This window comes from Brugia malayi, assembly GCF_000002995.4.
Source record: "Brugia malayi strain FR3 genome assembly, contig: Bm_v4_Chr4_scaffold_001, whole genome shotgun sequence".
Taxonomy (NCBI): Eukaryota; Metazoa; Nematoda; class Chromadorea; order Rhabditida; family Onchocercidae; genus Brugia; species Brugia malayi.
In genome coordinates, this window is record NW_025062478.1 from 3,364,148 (window position 1) to 3,387,217 (window position 23,070).

General features: G+C 31.2%; 2 protein-coding genes and 1 non-coding gene across 3 annotated transcripts; all 3 read right to left on the reverse strand.

Annotated features, from left to right (window-relative positions):
- Positions 1-117: 117 nt before the first annotated feature.
- On the reverse strand, positions 118-18,877 carry Bma-kup-1 (uncharacterized protein; the record flags this gene model as incomplete). Its single annotated transcript, XM_043081494.1, has 12 exons — positions 118-265; positions 659-850; positions 956-1,064; positions 1,232-1,289; positions 1,672-1,754; positions 2,114-2,188; positions 2,408-2,555; positions 2,804-2,894; positions 3,187-3,311; positions 4,062-4,304; positions 18,595-18,692; positions 18,862-18,877. 12 exons carry the CDS (start codon positions 18,875-18,877, stop codon positions 118-120), a joined length of 1,386 nt encoding a protein of 461 aa, XP_042937428.1.
- Bma-mir-87.1 lies at positions 5,713-5,803 on the reverse strand. Its single transcript, XR_006228136.1, has one exon. It is a non-coding gene; the product is annotated as a pre-microRNA Bma-mir-87.1 (primary transcript).
- Positions 18,878-20,192: 1,315 nt separating the features above from the next.
- On the reverse strand, positions 20,193-22,467 carry Bma-atx-3 (Josephin family protein; the record flags this gene model as incomplete). Its single annotated transcript, XM_043081495.1, has 7 exons — positions 20,193-20,462; positions 20,554-20,628; positions 20,904-21,046; positions 21,192-21,346; positions 21,655-21,740; positions 22,028-22,204; positions 22,444-22,467. 7 exons carry the CDS (start codon positions 22,465-22,467, stop codon positions 20,193-20,195), a joined length of 930 nt encoding a protein of 309 aa, XP_042937429.1.
- Between the last annotated feature and the right edge of the window lie 603 nt (positions 22,468-23,070).

Here is a 23,070-nt window from a genome sequence, read left to right on the forward strand (position 1 = left end):
GCAAAACTTGTATTTGCAGACTAGATACCCCCAAATTCAAGAATTTTGCAACTACAATTAACTATTTCTACAGTAGCTTTGGCGTAAAACAACATCTTATCACTTCTTTGATACTCTTCATTTTTGGCGCAAATGAACATTAGTTTTCTTCAAATCCCAAGGCTGCGGTGTTGGACTGGGGTCCCGATCATCGCTCAGATCACTTTCTTCTTCATCTCTAATAACAGCTCCATCATTGGCATTCGCAAAATTTCTTTTCAATGGACTGCAATCATAGGAAATTATTGACTGAATGCAGGAATCAGAATCTATTAGCTACAAACACTTATTTTTTCTTTTGCTATTACGAACACTAATTATATATGTATACGTAGTATATGTTGATGTGTAATGCATCCGCCGAACTAAAGAATTATGGACTTTATATTCAAAGTCAATTAAACTTGTCAAAAACTTAGAACTATTTTTTTTTTACTATTTACTATTATTTTTACTATTATTATCATAATATCTATTACTGCTACACTACCACCTAATCGAGAATTCGAATACTTCTATTTCAAGAAGTAATATATAGATCGAAATTGTGTTTTCATTTCTTTATTTTTATACCCAATTATTCCTTATTCTTTCTTTATCTAAATATAACTTTTCTTACTGAAGGTCTTCACGATCAGCTTCCAATGATCCGGTACCGGACAACGAATCAGCAACAGATTTAAATCGTTTTGCTCCACGTCCACGTGTCTTAATTTTGTGTTTTCTTGTACCCACAACAATCATTTTATCATCCGTCGGTGTCGACGAACTGTCCTCTTCTTCCGCTGTTTTTGCCGGTTCTTCATAAAATCTGCGAAAGAAATGAATATTCACTACTCGGGATCGCTTCAGTTTATTTCCATCCTATTTTCAGGAATGTATCGTTTTTAGAATAATCCATCTTTCTCAACCATACCTTGTATCATGCTCATAATCCCATTCCAGCTCATTACCCTTCTCATCAAAGATATTTAATCCGGGTCGCACTCGATTTCTTCGATTCATCCATTTATAGGTGTAACCGTCTAAAATCATTTTTAAGGTTGAAAATGCCTACAACAATTCCAAAATATGAATAGATTAAATACATGCTTTCTCCTTGGCTTTCAACTAAAAACAAAAGGATTTCCAGAAACTCTAAACGATAGGTAAATATAAAATGAAATAACATGGATCATAGATGAGTTCTTACCCGGATCCACCGAATCTGAACTAATTCTTCGCCGCCTATCCGCAGAATTCCTTCGACCCTTAAACAGAAACAGAATTGATTGTTAACTTTTCATAAAAATCATAAGAAATAAATCAAACAATCGAAATTAATGCAAAAAAGTGAGAACTGAGAAGAAAACTTTAAGTTGAGTCATCAGTCATAACAACTCATTACTATTCCCGACTTATCCTTACTTCATTTCTCCTCTTTTCATCTCGTCAACATTCTTATTTAGCCAATTTAGAAAAGAAAAAAGAAGCTTATTACTTCTGCCGTTCAATTTTCTATCTTCTCTCAAGTTTAAATGAAATTTTATGCATTCCAGAATATGGAAAATAAATAAATCCGATAAAAACATGAAACTGTGTGAAACAGCTGTTATAACAATCTTTTATTTCAAAGAAAAAATAAAATCTTGCTTTTGCTATATCTTCTCTTAAACTGAATCGCAATATAATTAGTCGCTTATGCCCAACATGTTTCGTTATTACACGCCATTTTCCTAAAAAAAAAAAAAACTATATTTATTCCAGTTCGTTATCTATTAATTTATCATTTCAAGAAAAATGTTATTTTGGCAAGCATAAGAGATAAGAAAACAATTCCTAAAATAAGTGAATGGATAATATTCTTTGCAAATAAAAGTATCCCTAAAAAGAAGAAGGAACCTAACTCATCATTACAATGTAATCAATTGTACACCTATATAATCTTTCAATGATTCTACTTCTTTCATTGCATAAAAACCAACTTATCTTTTATTTTTCTCTCTCCACCAAAATCAAAATTGTAAATACTTGATTTTTTTTTCCTAATTCTCTTTTCAGATGTATTATTCACCAAGCTTCAAATTAAACTTACCAGGTGGTACTTCAACTTGATCAACCTCTACTTCAATTGCATTGGTTTCTGTATTTCTCTTATTCGACGACAATCCTGAGAATTTTTTTTTTTTATCTATTTTTCTCAAAAAACTAAAACTGTAAATTTTCTTAATATTGACGTCGTCTTTCTTTTTAGCTCCCATTTCCGGAATTTTCTAGAATCGCTGATAATCATATCCAAATAAATTTTATCACACAGATGTATGACTTCATCCCCTATTCTAAGTTACAAATTTTCTCAGCTATAACTAAGAAAAAGTAAATTTAGAACCTTTAGCCACACTGATCGTTACATCATCTCCCTGCTCCTCTCGCATTTCACCATCTTCTTCTTCCTCACCACTATCAGCAACTTCACCTTCTTCTACCTGCCGACTGCTACGAATTCGTTTTAACGGTTTTGTCATCTCTAGCATCATCTTCAACAGTAACATGTTGCAATTTTTTAATTAACAAAAGAGAAAGAATTTGCAAAAGTTACATCCAATATAATCTCTCCAATACTTTAATCACTTGCTGAACTGCCTGAATTACTTAAAAAATGAAAAAACATGCAACTGTTTTCTTACACCCATACAATTCGTCATGCAATGAAAGATATCGAATTTATTCATATGTTTCCCTGAAGAAATAAAAAATTCACTATTAGCAGAAAAAATATTCATACTTTAGCAACAGAAAAACGATCATTCCAAATAACATTACAGCTCACTTCATCGATCATTTCAACTGCTACTGGATCAAACTCAGCGAACATTCTAAAAATGAAACAAAAAAAAAAAGGAAAAACACAAAACGAAATACTAAAATTACACAACTTTATTTCATATCACAAGGAATTCTTTTTCCCTCACTTTCAACTACATTTCCCGAAACAATTTACCCACAATGCCATACAAACAACTCTCTCACAATAAAATTGGATTTTTAAATCTAAAAGTTGGAGTTATCGGATAGTAAAATTAAACGACGGTATCACTATAACAATATCTGACTGATGAAATCTCAAAAAATAAGCTAGGGCGAAGTACAGTAGCAATAAAATTCTACTTTTCAATTTGATATGTTGAGAGGCCATCAACACCTCGTACATAGACAGAATGAAGTCTGTGACGAGAATTACGCATTTGAACACCCATTGAACGATATAACTCTTCCACTTCACTTTCCTTAATCTGAAAGTTCATCCTTTTCTCTCCCTTATATTTTGTCATATTGATTATGAAAAGTATATAAATATTCAAATGCAAATGAAATGTGAATTATATCAATAATTCACATTATTTAAAGTTAACTGAGGGTAGTGGTCGGAGAACCAAATATATTATACCTTCTTTCATCACACTAATGTATGTTTCAAAGCAAATTCATGCTCATCTGTCTATTCTCACTCAACATGATATATTCCGGATGCTATCTAAAATTCTTTTTTGTAACTAATTCAAATAATAACAGTAATAAAAGAACCTTTAGTACTTATAAGTGTTGTAAGATTTCAATTTATTTCGAACCATTAATAATTACTTGTATTACTAATGAACAGTGTTTAGGTAGTATGGGTGCTTTGTAAAAAAAATTCTTTACATATTGTGCTATGGCATATTAATTTTAATTTTTTGGGATATTAATTTCATCGCTTCTGTTTATTATGTTGTTAAAGGATAAAATTTACTCGAGAACAGATATAACTACTCTCTCCCTGTTAATATGGGCAATTCCGACCGCTGTGAAAAGCATCAACCATTACAGAAGTCACAAAAAAGAAAAAAAAAATGAACTTGATTACGATACATGATGCTGAGCAACTGCATCGTGTAATAAATAATATTCAACCCTAAGAATTAACAAGTCTAAACATTTTATGATTTAACTATTACAAACATCACTATTGAAAATGATGTTTCAGAAACTAAAATTGTACTCACATCAACACTTTGTGACGGAGGTATAATACCAAAACGTCGGGCATGTGCCAAGCGTTTTTCACGTTTTTGAGAATTTAAATCCGATGAAAATGAATCATTAAGTTGTACATCACGTTGAACTGAAGTACTTCGTGAATGATCGTCACTCTCCGATGTGGGTGATGAATGATAGCGCACACGAGCATGTTTACAACGATTTCGTCGGCTCCACTGCTCCTGATGTTCGCCATGGACTTTACTGGGCTATAAATAAATTTGTCTACATCACATCATTTATGGTAAAAACTAATCCACATATACCATTGCAGTTATATCATTCTTCTTCCTACTGCCAGCAAATATATTTGATGCAATTTGGCCAAATATATCACAATAGATCAAATGAATTATGACATTTTAACTTAAATAAGCAATTTCAAGAATTATATTAAGCCAATTAAATTATTCAAGGATTTTTACTAACCAAAATAGCTGCATTACCAGAACAGAATTTATCATTATTTGACCGTGCTTTAAATGCTTTGACCAACTGCTATTCATACCATTTATTTACTGCATCCATCAATAACCAATAATAAACAGCCTTTCATTTCTACCTCCTCCCCTTTTCTCGAGTAAATGTGCTCGTTGATTGACAAACTGTCAACAATCAACCAAGGGTATTTAACAAAAGAGACGAAGAAGCAAGTTCAAATAAACATCCTTCCTCCTCCTTTTACAGTACACCCACATATATGATTAACAATGAATCTTTTATTCTAATGAGGTTCACTTGTCCTTCGAATACCTCTTACAGAAGTTACACAAACTAAAGCACTATTATACGAGTCATACTGTAATTGCAACTCCCACAAAACTTCTGCAAATCTTGAACAGTCATTAAAACTCTTTTCAATAATTACAATGTGAATAATATATATATAATAAGTTCACCTCAATTGCATTACTGATAATTTTGCAAAGCAATTTCTAAAAACTTTATTTATGTATGTCAGTGCTTCAATAAACTAAAGAGCAAAACAAAACAAAAACAAAAAAACCTGTCATATCATGCTGTTGCTAAGGGATCGGTCCCTATTGAATACTCAATGTGCAGATATATGTTTCATGACAGAGTACAAAGAATTCGAGAGAAAGAGGGAGAGAGCAAATTCATACATACTCCCTATCAATAGGCCTAGAAGTTTAATTAGTGCCCTTTACCGGTAGCAAAAAAAAAAAGAGAAATCAATAATTTACTTTCTCTTTCAATCGCTCATAGATCAATCAACTCAATAATCAAAATGCATCACCAATATAGATAGACAGATCTATGTATACACATACATATATGGATGTATATACACATACACAGATGTGCACAATTTCCACTATAATTGCTTCGAGTGCCGCAACTATCCGGTCTAAACGATCCCTTTTCTTTTTCACTTTCCTCTTTCGTCTCTCTTCAATTTTCACAAATAATAATCACCAAACATGTTGCAATAATGAAGAGAGACTACATATATCTCATCATCTCCTTTCAATACTACTCTATAACTTATGCTTTTCTGCAAATAATCCTGGATCATATGACAGAAGCACACTTAATGTATGAAAATTGATGTGACCTTTAATTTCATGAGACTGAAAAAAAAAAGACATAGGAAGTGGAAAATGCGAAGGCGCTCGAACACCTGAAACTTTGCTCACCTACACTTGAAAATACTTAGGTTGAGTCGAAGTCCCAGGCGCCGAGCACTCTCTTCAGCTAAATAGAGAAAAAAAAAAATTGGAAAATATTTAGCATATATGTATATCCGTTCCATTCTCATAGGACAGCAAATCAAGCTAAATGTAAAAATTATAAAATGGAATAGAACATAAATCATTATTAGCAATATGGCAGAGAAGATAACAAAAGATGCATTCAAATAACCTCAAAAAAAAAAAAAAAAATGTAGAAGAGATAAGAAATGTCCCATCTTGTGTCTCATTAATTGATACAATCGTATTCTCTTCTGGTATTATTATTCTTGAATTCGATTTGATATGTTTCACTAGTTAGTTGTTGATGAGGAAGATTTTTAGATCAAATGGTCAACAACATATATTGTCATTTACTTTTACCCTATCATTTTAGATGAGAAAGATTGTTTACCCCATCTTTTCCCGTACCAATTAATCCTGTGGGTTTACACCTACAGTAAAATTATTGGGAAATCTGCCCAGCAAATCATACACTCTGGACATACTTCTTCCTAACCGCTATTTCTCCGCCTTATCATCCCCTTCCTTCTCTGCCCCCCCTCCCCCAATATGCAAGCTCACTTTTTAAGCATCACTAATGAGTACGGTTCATTTCGTAACAGCATACATTCACTTTCAAAATGAATCAGAAATTTGATCAAAAAACCTATAACATTAATTATTCAACGAAAATTCTATCTCTGAGAGCCAATACCTTTTAAAAAAAGTGATGAACTAAAGAAGTAAATGATCAATAGATATTATCTTAATTCAATTTTTAATTCTTGTGTCATTACTGCTGCTTACCCCATACAAACAACGATTGATGATGATAAACTAATCTTCTCCACTTCAATCCTTTTAAAAAAACCTTTGTTTTTTTTCAAGACTGTACTGCAACTCTCAAAAATCTCAGAATCCAGCATGCAAATTTCTAATATGAAATGATGAGAGGTGGAGTAAGAAGGAGCATAAAAGAGAATGTTATTGAGGACAAAATTGTGGTGGCAGCCTAACTGCAATAACAGCTTGCAGCAACCATTACCACTAGGCTTAACAGCCAAGCAGAGAATTTGAAACAAAGCTAAGAAAGTAAGTAGCACTGCGGGCATTTTCATGTCCGTTTCTGGTGCTTGTATAAAATGGCTACATGGAAAAAAGGATGAGAAACCAGAAACGTTAACGATTATACACGTATAAATCGTAGCGACAACGACGACGATAGTAGATGGGCTAAAGTGGCTGTTTACTAAGCTTTGCTGCTGCCCTTGGGGTATCAAGCAAGCTCCAAGCTCCCCTACCTTCCTCTCTCACCATTCAAGAAATTCAATCCCAGTCCCTTTGCACCACATCAGAACCCAATTCACTCTTCCCTCTGTTCGTTCATATTTAGCTAGCACACCCATGAAATAAAATGACATGACATGATGACATGACCCGACCCTTAGCTACCTCTTCTCTCCCCGCCATTCGCGCATATACACATGCTTGGCGCTCGGTGACATGACCAGCATTGTGAGGCGATAAGCAGCAGCAATGCTTCTCTCTTTGCCATATCTCCTCCTTGCATCATCCTCTTTCCTTCTACTTTCAAACTAAGATGCAGTCATCATCACCTCCCTTCTTAACCCTTTCCTTCCTTCTATATATGCAATACTGGCCAACTCAGTCTCAGCTATAATCTATCATCATGCTCCTTTGGCCATTTGCATGCATTAATGCATCCGCATGCACACTTATCATGGGACAGGTGAGAAGCGGCCCATTGCATGCATCCCTACACTCTCTCCATTTACCTACAAAAAGTCTCATTTGTAACACTGCTACTCTCAAAAGTCCCAAATAGCAGCACTAATCAACAACAACAACAATAATAATAATAATGAAACATCTTGTAGATAGACATAACGAACTCTCATTAAATTACCAACGATGTTAAAGTGAATGAAATGTTTCTACAAAATCATCATCAACAAATGATAAGAAATCATGCACAGCAAAACGAAAAAGAAATAGTATTATCTGATCGTGAAAAGATCTTATTACCATTACCAATACATATATGTATATGAAGAGGATAAAATGCACCTCCGTCTCTCTCTCCCTTTCTATGTACACAGATATATCTATTATAATATGATAGGAAAATTTAAAAATTTTCACTTGAAGACATACTACTAATTAAATCTAATCCAACCAATTTTTGCTTTTTATAACAAAACTTTAATATTTTTAAATTTAGTTACAATGAATCCAATTTGAATGCATAATATACCATACCTTTGTACCACTAAAAGTTGCGATATATTTTGATGCTGCGACACATACAAAGTGCACTATTTGATGACACATGGAAAAATTGCACATACTATTACAGAGTAATGTTCTATCTTTGGTGAAAATGAAAAACGTTCGCAATCATGTAATTTCATTATATTGTCTAGCTGATTAGGCTCTAAACATCGAAATAACTACTAAAGTATTACAAGGAGAAGAGGAATCATTAGATATTTGCAGTTGTTAAACTGATCGAATCATCATTTCATCCATGACCGATGTGCTCGTACATATTTTATATATATATCAAAAATTCAACAGATCTACTTTTAATTTTCAAAAATAAAAAATAAAAACGACCACGTAACACAGGAAGTATGAAGAATTTAACTGTATAGTTCAAAATAAATCTTTGAGCCTGTTTCATTAAAAGACTGCAAATTGTCACTAGTAAAATTATCTAAGAAAATTGTATCAAATCGATTTGATTTTCATTAGTTAATCAGTATTTTTCAGAAGACAGTAGATGAAACAAAAGATTGCAAACAATTCCGAAATGAGTGGTATTTGATAGCTAAAGAGCTATATTCATTACACATCTACAGAACTTAACTCAACTTTTGAGAGGGAGAGGATGATGAGATGTGAGCTGCATCAAAGGTAAACAATAAAAGTAGGCATATGTCCAACAATAAAAGTGTTCTTCCATTCTAGATATACCTTCTCTAAAACAAAAATATATTCAAATAAGAATCACGAAAAATTTATACATAATCGATTAAATATTGAAATGATCCAGTCAGCATTCAAATTATCAATATCATCAGCATTATCCATGTATTCATAGTTAGTTCATGGATTGGTGATAAAAAAGATATAGATAACGAAGTAATAAGATTACTATCTCCTCCAACATCATAGATGATAAGTAGGAAAAAGATGAGTAAATTAGCTAAAAATATAACGATAAAATTCCAAAATGGAATAGAAATAATGATAATAAAAGAGAAATATTAAAAGGAAGTAATTTTATAAGATAAGTGAGGATGAAGAAAAGGTTTTAAAACGATAAGGTGATGATGAGGATGAGTGGATGGAAGAATACTGTTTCATTCTAAATGGATGGATAATAATGAATAATGCAAAAATTAACCACTCCTCCATATGTGACACATACATACACACACACACACATACACAAATATCATCCATACATACATATATTATTATGGACATAGGCGATTCACAATATGTCAACTTTTCCGCACAACCCATTAACAAATCAACCCGAACAAGTAAATACAATTACAGAAGGTAGGGTAAAAGGGGGGAAAGGAAGGGGGGGAGCAAAGAAAAATGGAAAGAGTAGAATGGTTAGTTGGTTGGTTGGTTGATGTCCTTCGAATATAGCAATGGAGAACACAGCAAATGGCCAACAGAATAGAGCGATCATCAAGCATTCCTGATTGTTCCGTTTTGGTTGTTGATTGCTGTTGACTAGCAATTTACAACTGATCTTCCTTCTTATTATCGCTTATTTCATTTTATTTCAACCAGAATGATTAACTTTTGTCATCTTCAGCAATTTCAAGAACTAACTTATTACACTGCTAATTTAGTTTATTCGTCAACATTCAATATAAGACATTCATTTTTTACTTTATATTACTGTTAGAAATGTATTATGATACTTAAAAAATTCAACCATTTCTTCATTATATTTGATTGGTATTGCTGCGTTGTAATTTAAGCAAAGAATGCTAAATTTAATTGAACCGATAACGATGCATAATTTATAGTGAAGAAGGTATGAGTTTTTACTAACACTAAAATAAAGAAAATAATTCAAGAATTCTGTGAGAGAAAAAAAAGTAATCTTAATGTAGCTAATATAAAATTGCTCATGCTGAGAGTATATTCACCTGTCTCTAATTCTCATGTATGTTTGGCGATAGTAGTGAACTAACCAATTTCACCTTCCATCCTGAGTACTACTCCGCAATGAGTGTGATGTCAGCAGCTGGCGGCTGTCAAGGTAGATGGATGACATGTTCCACACAACCTACCACCCACCACCATCACCACCACCACACTCTCAACCCACTCATGACAGCAGAGGCAAAAGGAAATCGATGAGGGAATTAATACAAAAACCACTTGAAGAGCACTCCTGAAGAAACAAATACCGAACAGAGGATAGTATGAGAAAGGCATAGCAGTAAAATGTAATCAGAGAGAGAGGGAGAGAGAGAGAGAAACCATTAACAAGGAACCTGTATTTAAATGCAAGTGGTTGACGAGCTTTAACTTCATCTCTCCGTACCACTTCTAACCTTTCAATCTTCTCCCTCAAACCCTTCTTTCGTTAGGTCCAAATGTCAGCAGCAGTAGCAGCAGCGGCAATTGACACTATCATTGAGGAGTAGGCAATGTCACCTTCTTTGTCATCCTCTCTCTACCTCACTACACTACTACTGTGCAAACTTTCATCAATTTATCCTTTCTCTTTTCTACTTTTTTACCTTCTCCTTGAAAAAACTTTAGCATGGATACGTAGAAAAGACAATCGCAGTAAGGAAATAAATAAATGAGGTGAGATGTGTGTAATTACTACCAAAGCAAATAAAGAGGTCAAGTGAAAGAGCACAGATCGAGCGAGTACTGAGTGCTACTCAATGCTATCGTTAACGATAATCTGGTTTTAATCAACAAATTAAAATTGAATTTTATACTGAGTCTTCTTTTATTTGCACATCACATTTGTGATAATAGAGAGTCAAATGTGGTGAGATTAACTGTATTAACAGTTACTCTAGCTGCAACTAAACGGATAATTAATTAGTCATCGTTTTATCCTTCTTTCCTAATTAACTGCTCTTTTACATCCCTATCAGCAATTAAAATGAGCAACAAAATGTTAAAGTTAACTAGACAAAAGCATCACTATGTAAAAAAAAGAAGAAAAGAAAAAAAAAACTAATCAACATTAACAATATTAGTATTTCAGATACTATAATAATAAAATGTTTGTTTAGTACTAATATGGTTATATTATAATATTAAGGTTTAACCTTAAACATTTGAACAATCATCTCAGTGCTTAGTTCATCGAAATTTCTTAAAAAATCATCTCAGTTATAACTAAACAAAACATTCGCAAACAAAACATTCGATCAAAAGTCAATCCATTATTCATCATGATTTTCAATCAGAAAATGAAATATCGATTTGAGACTTCAGTAGAGGAGTGAATTTGAATAATCCAAAGTTCCAGTTATGGTGAAAATTATTCAATAAAATGAAAACAATAGGTTTACAGAGAGATAAAGGATAAATCAATAACAATCATTACTTCTTCATACTAATGGACAATGGACTGATTGATACTACTATGACTATAGTTGGCAACCATTGCAATCAGACAGTCAGTCAGTCATATGGGTGCTAAATAAACGAACCTTTTAAAATGTAGTGGACATCTGGGAGAAATTTCTTCTTTACAAGGATAGATCAAAAGTCAATCCATTATAGCTATAAATATCATCAAAGTAGTCAAAACATATTCCCTCTGTACTTTCTTTTTACTATTAATTTTGGAGGACTCTGAAGTGGTTTTAACACACTTTCAAGTAGGCAGTAGCAGTTATCTTCATTCAATCCAATTTAACAATCATTTAAATGTCATCATAAGTGTGTCCGAATTAACTTCGCAAATATTGCTATATAATAGCTCTTAAACTTCTTACATCCTTAAATTCATCATGTATTTATTTAATTCAACTGAACACTGAAAATTCAATTCAAATTTCAATGCATTCTAAAAAAAAGAAAACTAAAAATTTCTTCTCTAAACTTCAAACTTCACGAATACATCACTATCCTTCTTCTTTTTCTACTTCAAAATACGTTGCACCTTTCAACATAGGTTACACCACGGCTATAAACCATATTTACGACATTTACGAAGTATTGAAAAAAAAAGTATCAAAAGTTAAAATTTTGAAAGTGTCAAAAAATTTACTATCATCCTCTCTAAAATCAAATTTACCATAAATTTTTTAGAAAAAAAAAAAAAAACCATACATTAAGAAATCATAAATTGAAGCTTGAACTTATAATAGATCGGATAAGTAGCGAATCGTGATATATAAAACATCAATTTGAACACACATAGACAAGTTTTACATTAATATGGTAAAAATAGATATACTTGAGCGAAATGTAAAAAAAAAAAAACAATAAGTATGCATTTTGGATAAAAATGAAGAATCGTAGTAAGGAAGGAAAATAAATATGAGAAGAAATAAAGAAGTTTTTTTTTTTTTTTTCAAAAGAGAAAAATTAAGCCAGGAATTACATTTAACACTAAACATTCATTTAAAAGAAATCAAAGATGAAAGACTGATCTGATCTATCAATGCACGAAAATGCTATCATTTCATTCACTGCATCACTATTCTGTTTGATAATTAATTGCATCATTTGAGTGAGTGAAAAATTAACGTAAAAGCTATAATATTATATTTGGCAAAGATTAGATCGATCGATGTATTATTGATGATTGTTAAGAATTACGAAAAATAACAGTTACTATTGCAATAAATTGTTCACTACGCCAAACAATGCCGTTTGTTCATTTCATCTTTGTTTTTAAAAAAAAAAAAAAAAAAAATTTTCTATCAACAATAGTCTATATTTTCACGAATAGCAAATAATGATGAATTGATTGTTTTCCTGTAAACTATTTATGAATTAAATGGATAATGTCTTCAACAATAAAATGAAATTTCCAAATATATTCAAATCAAATTTATAACTTTTAAGCCTTTAAATTATTTATTCACAAACTATTGTTTAGAGTGGAAACAACTCTGACTGTTTATACAATTATCATAATGCAAATCTTAATGATAGTAGATTGAAAATGATTACTATGCTATATCATAATCAAAACTAATATGTAATATAGCATATATATTTCATCATTAATTGTCACCACGATGCTTATAAATCTATAAAACTAATTAATTTAATTGCATTCAATTCATTTGTTAAAAAATTAAACTTATTTATTTTCAAAATTTTTATATTTTAAAAATTCTATAATTAACATTAAAAAAAAAAAAACAAAAAATATAATGGATAAATGGATTCATACTTAAATTATTTTCAAATGAGAAAAAATAAGAAAATTGAGATGATTGAAAACAAGAAATTTAATACCAATACGCTCCAACAATTATCATTTGGCATTTTCTCTTGCATTTGAGAGTATCAGAGTACTACTCATTGCAAAAAACCAAAGAAATGATAATGGACATTCCTCTAATGTGATGATCTATTCTAGTGGAATAAAAGAGGAAGAAGAATTCAAGTCAAAATAAACAACAAGCTCGACCTACTGTAATCAGAAGCATCATCATGCTCAATATGCCATTAATGCTAACATCTCTCAGAGAGAGAGAGAGAGAGAAAAAAAAAGCATCTTTCCTCTTATTTTATTCTTTCCCTCTCACTAACATTTGCATTTTGTCAAGCGGAAATTCGATAAATTAGACCAAATAAGCTTGATGAGAAAAAAAAAAAAAAAAAAATGCAAAGTTAACAAGCGCTCCTTCTCTCATACACAAACACACATACTATTGGAAAATGAAATTATGCAAGATGTATAAAAAATTATTATCACTTTCAAATTATCATATCATTATACTTACAGTAGACAGTATAATTGCTTAACATTATAGTATGTATGTATGTGCATAGAGAAGAATATAATATCTATAATTATTATGAGAAATGAGAAAATACACAGAACTAAGCTATAATTTACATTGTATTTGAGTGATATTTTAAAAGCCTCAATTCATTTATTCGTATTCGTAATTAGTGAATGAATTATTTCAAATAATCACACTTTTATGTAATTTCTCAAATTTTAACCAATCTATATACAAGGGAAAATGATTTAATTCTTTCCTCATTATTTATTTATACATTTATTAATAAGTTTGTCGTCTTTGCTAATTTTACATGCAGAAGAATTTATCAACTTATCAAATGAACGATAAATAAATAAAAGGAAAATATTAATTCATCAAATGATAACATAATCAATAACTGGTCACAAAAAAAAAAGTACTTAATTATGTAACTTTCCACTTGATAATATATGAAAGTTTTCATATCTTTATTATTCCTTTCTTATAGACATATCCATGATAATAATAAAACAAATCATATTTAAACAAAATAAACCATATTATTCTGGCCAGTTAAGCTTCTATTCATTTTTTCTTTTTTTTTTTTAAATTCCAGAAGTAGGAACCATAATTCTTCCATTTCACTTACTTATTTCTTCTGCATAAAACAAAAAAAAAAAATCTCACTCTATCATTCTCAGTTGGATTAAAGAAAAAAAAAAAAAAAAAACTGACTGAAGATGATTCGTCATCGTTTAGGTGTCAATAAATTTACAATTTTCATCACAGTTTAATACAATTTACTTACCTATATTGATAGATGAAAAAGATAAAGAAAAGATGAGAGAGTAATGAAAATAACAATGCAAAATGAAAGATATCACAGAAAAGTTGCAAATAAATAACAAAAGTACAATGAAGAAGTATAAATTTACGAAAGAGAAGGATTTTTCTTTCTTTCTTTTTTTTTTCACCTATACAATACAACTCTTTTTAACAAAATGAACACAACAACTCATTTCATTTTCTATAGCATCCATCCTTCACTAAATTTTTTCTCTTATCAATTTAGATGATCACTTCAACGACGACAACAAAAAAAAAAAGAAAAAAAAAATCGGAAATATATGTATATGTAATGTGACACATTCATTTGTGCATCTGTAAACTTAAAACATATATCAATGATGACAGTTCATCACATCTGTGGTAGAACATCGCCGCCTTATAAAACACATTGCTATATCAAAAAAGGACCAATTGCCACTTTTCAAAATGTTATTGATGAATCATTATTATAGATAAATGATAAGTATAATATGTGTGATTGATTTTGCTGCTACTCTCATCTAGTGTACTACTAAAATATATATGTTAGGAATAAAGGATTAAGTTTAACTTTAATGAATGAATAGAAAATGAAAATAGAAAGAGGGAGAGGGAGGAGAGAGAAAAAAGGAAGAAGAGAGGAAATATAACATGAAGCTTGATTACACAAGACATCAATAGCAAAGATGATGATATGATAGCTTATGGCTATTAGATATTGTTTGTATCAGGGCAGATCCGATCGGTAGGTACACCCATTCTGCTTACTACTTCTTGCATTCTTTTTTATTGATAGATGAGATGAATAATGGTTGGTTGTTGGCTGGTTGGCTAGTAGTTCAATGGAATGTGCCAGTGAGTTGTAATCATCCATCCCTTTTTTCATATCCACACACATGTACACATACACACACACACACACACACACACACACACACACACACACACACACACACACACACACACACATGAATAATCTGATCGAAATGGGGTGGTACATTCACTACTACAACCACTATTAACTAATCATTCATCATCTACAAATAAATACACACACGTACGCTTTGTTATATGTGTTTCACATTCGTCTCTTTTTCACAATGTTGACGTGAACTGAACTGACGTATCTCATAAAACAGTATTATCCATTACATATACATACTTTATAGAGAGGGGGAGAGGAAAGGAAAGGAGAGAGAAACTAAGATAAGAAACATTAAGGATGTGTTGATAATGAATGAGAGAATATGGTTTCTAATTGGAATTGAGTTTATTCTCCTCCATTCGTTAGTCAATCATTGTATCAAACTCATTTCTCTTCCAGTCGACAATCATATCGGAGATCTCTCGTGTATTCTTTCATCAATTTTACATTACTATAATCACACTTCTCACTATCATACATAAAAAAGGTAACATGCCTTACCAGACACGTGTTATTTCAAAACATCATTAGCAATCTGATGCAGACGATGGAAGACTGGTCTCATCTCACTCAAAACAACACATAAAAGATGGTTACAACAGGTTGGGGAGGGTAAAACGAAGTGGATACAACTTAATAGTACAATCTACTACCAATATTTCGTATGATGTGATATGGCAGCTTCCTTCCCTAACTTTATAACTTCACAACTCGTATTCAGAAACTATCTTTTATGTCGAGAATAAAAAAAAAATCGACGATTATGATTCATATTATAATGAAAACGAGAAAAAAAAATCTAAAGCTAACAACATAAAAGCAAACCGAAAACAAAGAGAGAGAAACAAGCGTACTCCAGTCTTTTTTGAATTGATACTTAGTGATGACATGAACAGGAAGTGACAAGTAGTGTAACAGGTGGTTTCCTTAAGAAATAAAGAGGATGACATTGATCGGATAATAAAAAGGACAGAAGAAAGGAGATGGAGGATATTACGATATATCGCGCCCATAGCAAGAGCACCAGAACTTACACCTTCTCAATAAACCCTATCAAACCACCTGTTATCATTTCTCTATTGTGTATATATGTTCATCACATCTGCTTCTAAAACAACCATTACCGATACACGAACTGTATTCTGTTGTAACCTTCAAAGCAATACCACTAATCTGCAAAACCTTTTTTCCATTTCGAGACTAAAAAGCTTAAATCTGCGGCTTTATCCTGCAACATTTCGGTATCACAAATGCTCCATATAAAAAAAATACCCAAATTACACTTTCTTAAAAAAATGAGGATGAAAATTGTCCAATTATCTACTACCAATTATCTACAGTAGCAGATATCAGTTACTGTACATATTGTTACGCCAAATCATAAGTTTCTTTGTACCATCACAATTATTTAATCAGTTTGTCGTACCTACCTGCCAAGCAATAGGTGATTCCAGTTGTTGTTCAGTCTATCTTCACTAAGTTTCAGGCTACTTTATGTCCTCATAAGTAATATCAAATCCAGTTAGCTCAGTACATTCCCAGTGCCGAGATAACCTACAATCACTTTAGATTTGCTTAGTTTCTCGTCGCAATTCATCTTTTCCTGGGTTCAAGTATCATACCTCCTATTTATTTTCATTCAGGTAAATTTATATTACCTACGACAGACCCTAAACATGATCCTTTCAGTATATGCACTGATACTAAAAATTTTAAGTTTTGATCTAATATTTTCTTTTGCCTAAATCGTTTTTATTACTCCTATAGTATTTTTATGATCCTCAGAGTTCAAGTTCATTCAAAAATTACGAGTACCTCATATGAATCATCAGAAGGTCAATTTACTTTTACAAAAATGGAAATAGCAAAATTTAATGAAGCACTAACGGAAACGAAAAACCATTGAAAACTTTTTTATCAAACAAACACGAACACAGGTGCACAAACAAACGTCCTATTTCATACATTCATTACGTTGCGAGCAATTACAAAAGCAAAGAATTTTTTATTTCCAGGTACTTATTATTGCCTATGTTGAAAAATAGATTTTTTTCTAGCGATACCATCCCATTCCTCATCTTCTGCTCATCTTGTTTCAATACTTTACTTTATGCCCTTCATCATTCTTTTATATCACTTTAAATTTCCCCAGCTAAGTTCAAACTGTTCAAAGTATAACAGAAAGAATATGGTCTAACCTTTCTTGTTGAGAATTAGATATAACTTATTAAAAATTACATATAACTCATCTTCTAATATCACCATCCATATACAGTTTTCCTCTTTTGCTTATGTCGTTTTTACCATTTACTAATTTTACTGACATAATTTATTAATATCCACTTATATCACTGATATAAAGTACTGCTACGACTATCTGGCTATAATATATTGAAATGTTAAAATAATAATGTTTCTTGTTCCATTTTCAATATGTAATAAGTGCGGAACCTAGTTTAAACAAATTTTTTGTAGCACCATTCTTTTTACGAAATGCTTATGATGAAAGATTCATCTACATTCCACACGACGTAAATAGCAGCATACTATATTTTTCAAACACTTCAACCATCTAGCGCTGCTATAGCCATAATAATCATAAATACTGATTTTAAATTAACCATGTAAACTTAAAACTGCAAATTACCAGATCAATTTCCTCCATTTTTCAAAAAAAAAAATGCTTTAACGAGTAATATTGGTAGAATATCAACCAAAGATAATAATTTAATTCAAACTATCGAGTATTTGTTATATAACGTCGATGGCTTAGTACTCCAATATAGCTCTGAATCTATCATTGAATTAGAAACAGTTTGTTTCATGTGACATTCTGTACATACGTTACGCAAGTCTCCGAATGTCCACATTTTCATTCACCTCATAAGAGTTATAGACAACTTCAATTAAAAACTTCTCCATACTTAATTTCATTCTGAATTTTTAACCATAAAAACTTTTTAGTACATTTTCTAAAAGGAAATATATTTCAAGTAAACAACTGAATCATTCTGTTACTGGTAAAGCAGCTCTTTGGTAACCCATTGAAATGAATAATTATATGGAATGAATTAACCTCAACAGAGATAGAAGTTTCTGTATGTTCCATCTGTTGTACACTGGATAATTCATCGCCCAGTAGCTCATCTTCAGCGAAATCAAGATCGATTGTATCTGAAGATTAACTTTATGCCACAGAAATGATTAGCAGTGTTTGGCAGAAATTACTTATTAAAAACGGAAAAATGGGAAATATGCTAAATTTTGAAGCAATAAATCGAAAGCATAAATTTCAAAAGAATAAATTCACATAGCCAAACTGACGAAAAGATTCTGAGATCACCTTCAACTAAAGCCATAATTAAAGGACAAATTTAGCTTCGCTATTCAATCGAATCTCAATTTCTTCACGTCTGCAACGTCTCAAACACCTGCAAACATTCAATGAAGTTTCAGATTTACCATGAACCTGAGATATGGAGAAGAACGAAGTGTTTTTGTTCCCAGAGACCGGTGCTCAAAATATTCGTTAATTTCAATCTGATATTATTAAACAATTCAAACAGCGAGACTAAGACTAGATGCACATTATTCTCTTAGTTATTATCATTCCCGTATTGTAGATTTATTCTAGAATATCAAATCAAAAGTCAAGGATTAAGCTGAAAAGTCAGTAGTTTTTTGAATAGGTCATTAGCTACATGTATTAGCTAGCTGATCGGGATGACCACACCAGCCCACCGACCCCTACACTTTCGCCACTTTCTCATTTTGATAATATCCATACTATAAATATAACTTTTGAAGTATTATGACAATAACTAATATTTGAGTAATAAATATTAAATGATAACAACGTATTGATTAATTTTATATGTATATATATATGTATATATACATATGAACTTACATAACAAATATGAAAAAAGCACCGTGAAAAGTAAGCATTATTAAACCGGTTATAGTGTACAGTTAGATAACATAAAATGAAAATTCAATATATCACGCAATTCCAAATAGGAGCCTTTTCAGCACTTTTTCGAAGCAAAAATTATTTGTGCTTCTATTTGTAATATAAACATCATATAAAGTCCAATTGCATTTAGCAAAGGCCCAGCTTTAATCTGTCAAATTTGTTAGAAAACATTTTATTTTCTAACAAATTTGACTTATCAATTATGCATCTCTGATTTTCCAGATATTTTGTGATTATCCGCACTTTTTTGTATCTACACGATCACCGCTATTTCAACACATAAATTTGACGCATAACTCACGACTTATTCCTGGCACTAAAGATAAATCGAAGAATGACTCATTACTACCGTACCTTGAAATTTTGAGTGAAAAAAATATGATCAACTACTGATTCACAATAAACTTGATTTCTAAAATTCGATTCACAGATTCACATATTGAAAATAAAACGCATGACAACATTTGACAAACAACGACAGAGCAAATATTCTGGGCTTCCTCTCACAATATCATTTGTCGTGGTCCATTATGTAATCATAAGCAAGAATTCAGGAAAAAAGAAAACTTCAGCTGATAATGTAGAACTGACAAAAGCAAAAATAATTAAGATCAGAAAGAGAGAAAATAAAAAAAAAAAGTAATGATACTTTCCAAACCATAAATCAACACTATCAATAAGGATAAGAAAACAGAAGTTCATTTTTCAAACTTCTTTAGAAAATTTTCTCTTTTTCTGCGAATCTCTTCACTCTGAGGAATTTGGGAACTATTTTGTTTGCTGTTCTTAATGGATGCTGAAAGTTTATTATTTTCAGCTGTACTTGATGTTGCTTGAGATGATTCCATCCCAAAACTCTCTAAGCTCATCTGAATTGCTTTTTGAAGCAGTCTTTCCTGCAATTCTTCATCGCTTTCATTCAAATTATTCTTATTCTGTGCATCTGCCAAACTGTTGCTCACTGCTGTCTATAAAATAACAATATAATTAGGATCGCATAAGTGAACTACCGTAAATATATCATGAAAAAGAAAATTTCTGGTCCAATGTTCAAGTTACCTTCAATGCTGAGTCATCTTTCACCATTTGCCGACTCATTTCCATTGCAAGCCGTAAATCTTCATCATCTTTGGCCTTAAAAAGAAAAGAATTTGCTACTAATTAAGCATCTGCTTAGTTTCTATGATAAATTAATTTTACTTCACTTTACTTAACAAAGTTTTTGGTCAGAACTGCTTGTCCATAAAAATTTTAAAGGTTCCAAAAAAACCTGGCCCAAAAAAACTTTGATTATCATCATTATTAAAAACGAATAATGGAAAATACAACAAAATTTACAAAAATAAACCATAAGTTAGCTTATAATACTGACATAAAGTTTTAGTATTTTGAATAAAGTAGTGGCATACCTGATCATTTGATATTGTTTCAGTCTTCGCAACAGGATTTAAATCACTCATACCTGCTAATGCTGGATCAACAGGAAACTGAGAAAGTTGTTCATCAGCAGTGCACAGTGGTAAGACTCCTTCCACAACGAATATCGAATAACCTTCAAATTTGGTTAAAATTTCACAGCGATATCCAAATCTCGTAATATCATATTGGAATCATATTAGATAATCCTTTTTCCAGAAATTGAATTTTACAATCGAAAAAAGAATGCGAATATCTTTTTGATCAGAAAATTCATGCACCGTCATTGATAAGCTGAGCGAAGAAAAGGCTGAGATAAGTGTCAGAAATAAGTCTTGGTGTTGGAAGCAACGAATTCAACGTAAACCATTGGAAGCCCAAACGACGAACAGCAAACCAGTGCTCATTTAAATTGCAAATGTAAGCTCTTCCTAACCTGCAAATAAAATATTCCATTAAAACTTCAGACAAATTATAATAAGTAAACCAACGATAGCGAAATAAATACAAAGTAAAATAAACTAATATCGATATTCTAGAATGTAGACAAAACAAACATAATGCCTTAGGCAAGGATATTAAAAAAAATTAAGAAAAAATAAACAAATAAGAGAAACTCTTCCTCAATTTAATTCCAACCCTTAAATTCAAAATGTGTCCGTAACATGCTTAAGGAAAAAAATTCCAAAAAAAAAAAATTTTTGACCAGCAACTTTTTCTTTCAGTCATCAAAGCAGTTCTTACGTTGGATCATCGCGATATGTAGCAGCACGAGGGTTGTTAAGAGGAATAAGTTCCAGGTTGAAAACTTTAAGTGCTTCAGCAATAACCTAAAATTATTACAGAAGTTCAATCTAATCCAAAGAATAATGAATAAGAACACGAGGTGAAGAAGATTTTGTTTCAAGAAGTTATTTTAATCATTTTCAAAACGGTACTTTCGAATTATTCTATATATAGTGGAACGATGGAAATCAAAAAAAGGTGATATCTGACCCAAAACAAATTATTAACCAACAAATCATTGCTTGATTCAATTCTCTCACAAGATCATCTTAGGATGCCAGTTCAAAGTCAAAAGAAAGAAAACTTGAAAAAAAAAAAATAATTTCCTTACTTGCAGCGAGAAGAAACCCGAATCATCGACATTATGACTTTTAGCATCTTGTTCATTCAGTACCCTTCCTTCACGACTGTCAATTTCTGAAGCGATTTCGGCCAAATCAACAGCTGTGAAATAGGAACCTTGAAGCAACATATTCACAGCATGTTGAGCACATAATGATGCTTCTTGCTGTAAGAAAAATAAGATCTACCATATTAACAAACTACTACAAATATATAATTTATTTTAATTAAGAAAACAATCAAAAATAAAGCGTTATATTGAAATGAAACTGAATTCAATTTAATCAATTCAATACTTAATTGGAAATTTCTCTTGTGACTACAAATTGCAAATTAAACCAAAAAAAAAAAAAAAAAAAAAAAAAAAAAAAAAAAAAAAGCTATTTAGCAAGACCGAAAAATAACCTTTTCAAAATGAATTGAATCCATTAGAAATAATTTATAAAAATGGCGTTTCTTTGCAAACAGCTAACAGTATCCCTTCCAATCTTCAAATATCACAATAGTTGATCGAAAATAAAATCGAAATACATAACTCAATACCAAAAGCAAGTGCACAAATTATTCGCTAATTGAACGGAACAAGTTAAGCTATTATAGATAACTTTGAGACACTTTCAATTCTCGTTTCTCTTTATTCTCAGAAATATCAATAAATTTTTTAAAGGAAAATTGTAAAACGAAACCTTACCGATGGCTAAACACTCTACCGAACAATATGATTTGGTCGCATTGAAAAGTGATGTCTCTATTACATGACTATGAATCCGATTTCCGTTATTGCAAACAGTGATGAATGAAATTTAAATTTTGCACTACAATGCATAAAGTTAGTTTGAAATTCATCCTGTAATTGATTAAAGCATTTCTTTAATACCACTTAAACCCATATTTTACAGTTTATTCTTTCATACAAATTGATTGAAGTCTATCTGATACAATTAATTGAAGTAATAATTTAGTTTTGCTATGAAGGAAGCTTCTCCATATTTTCATCCATAGAAGATAGATAGAAGACACGAAATCACCTTA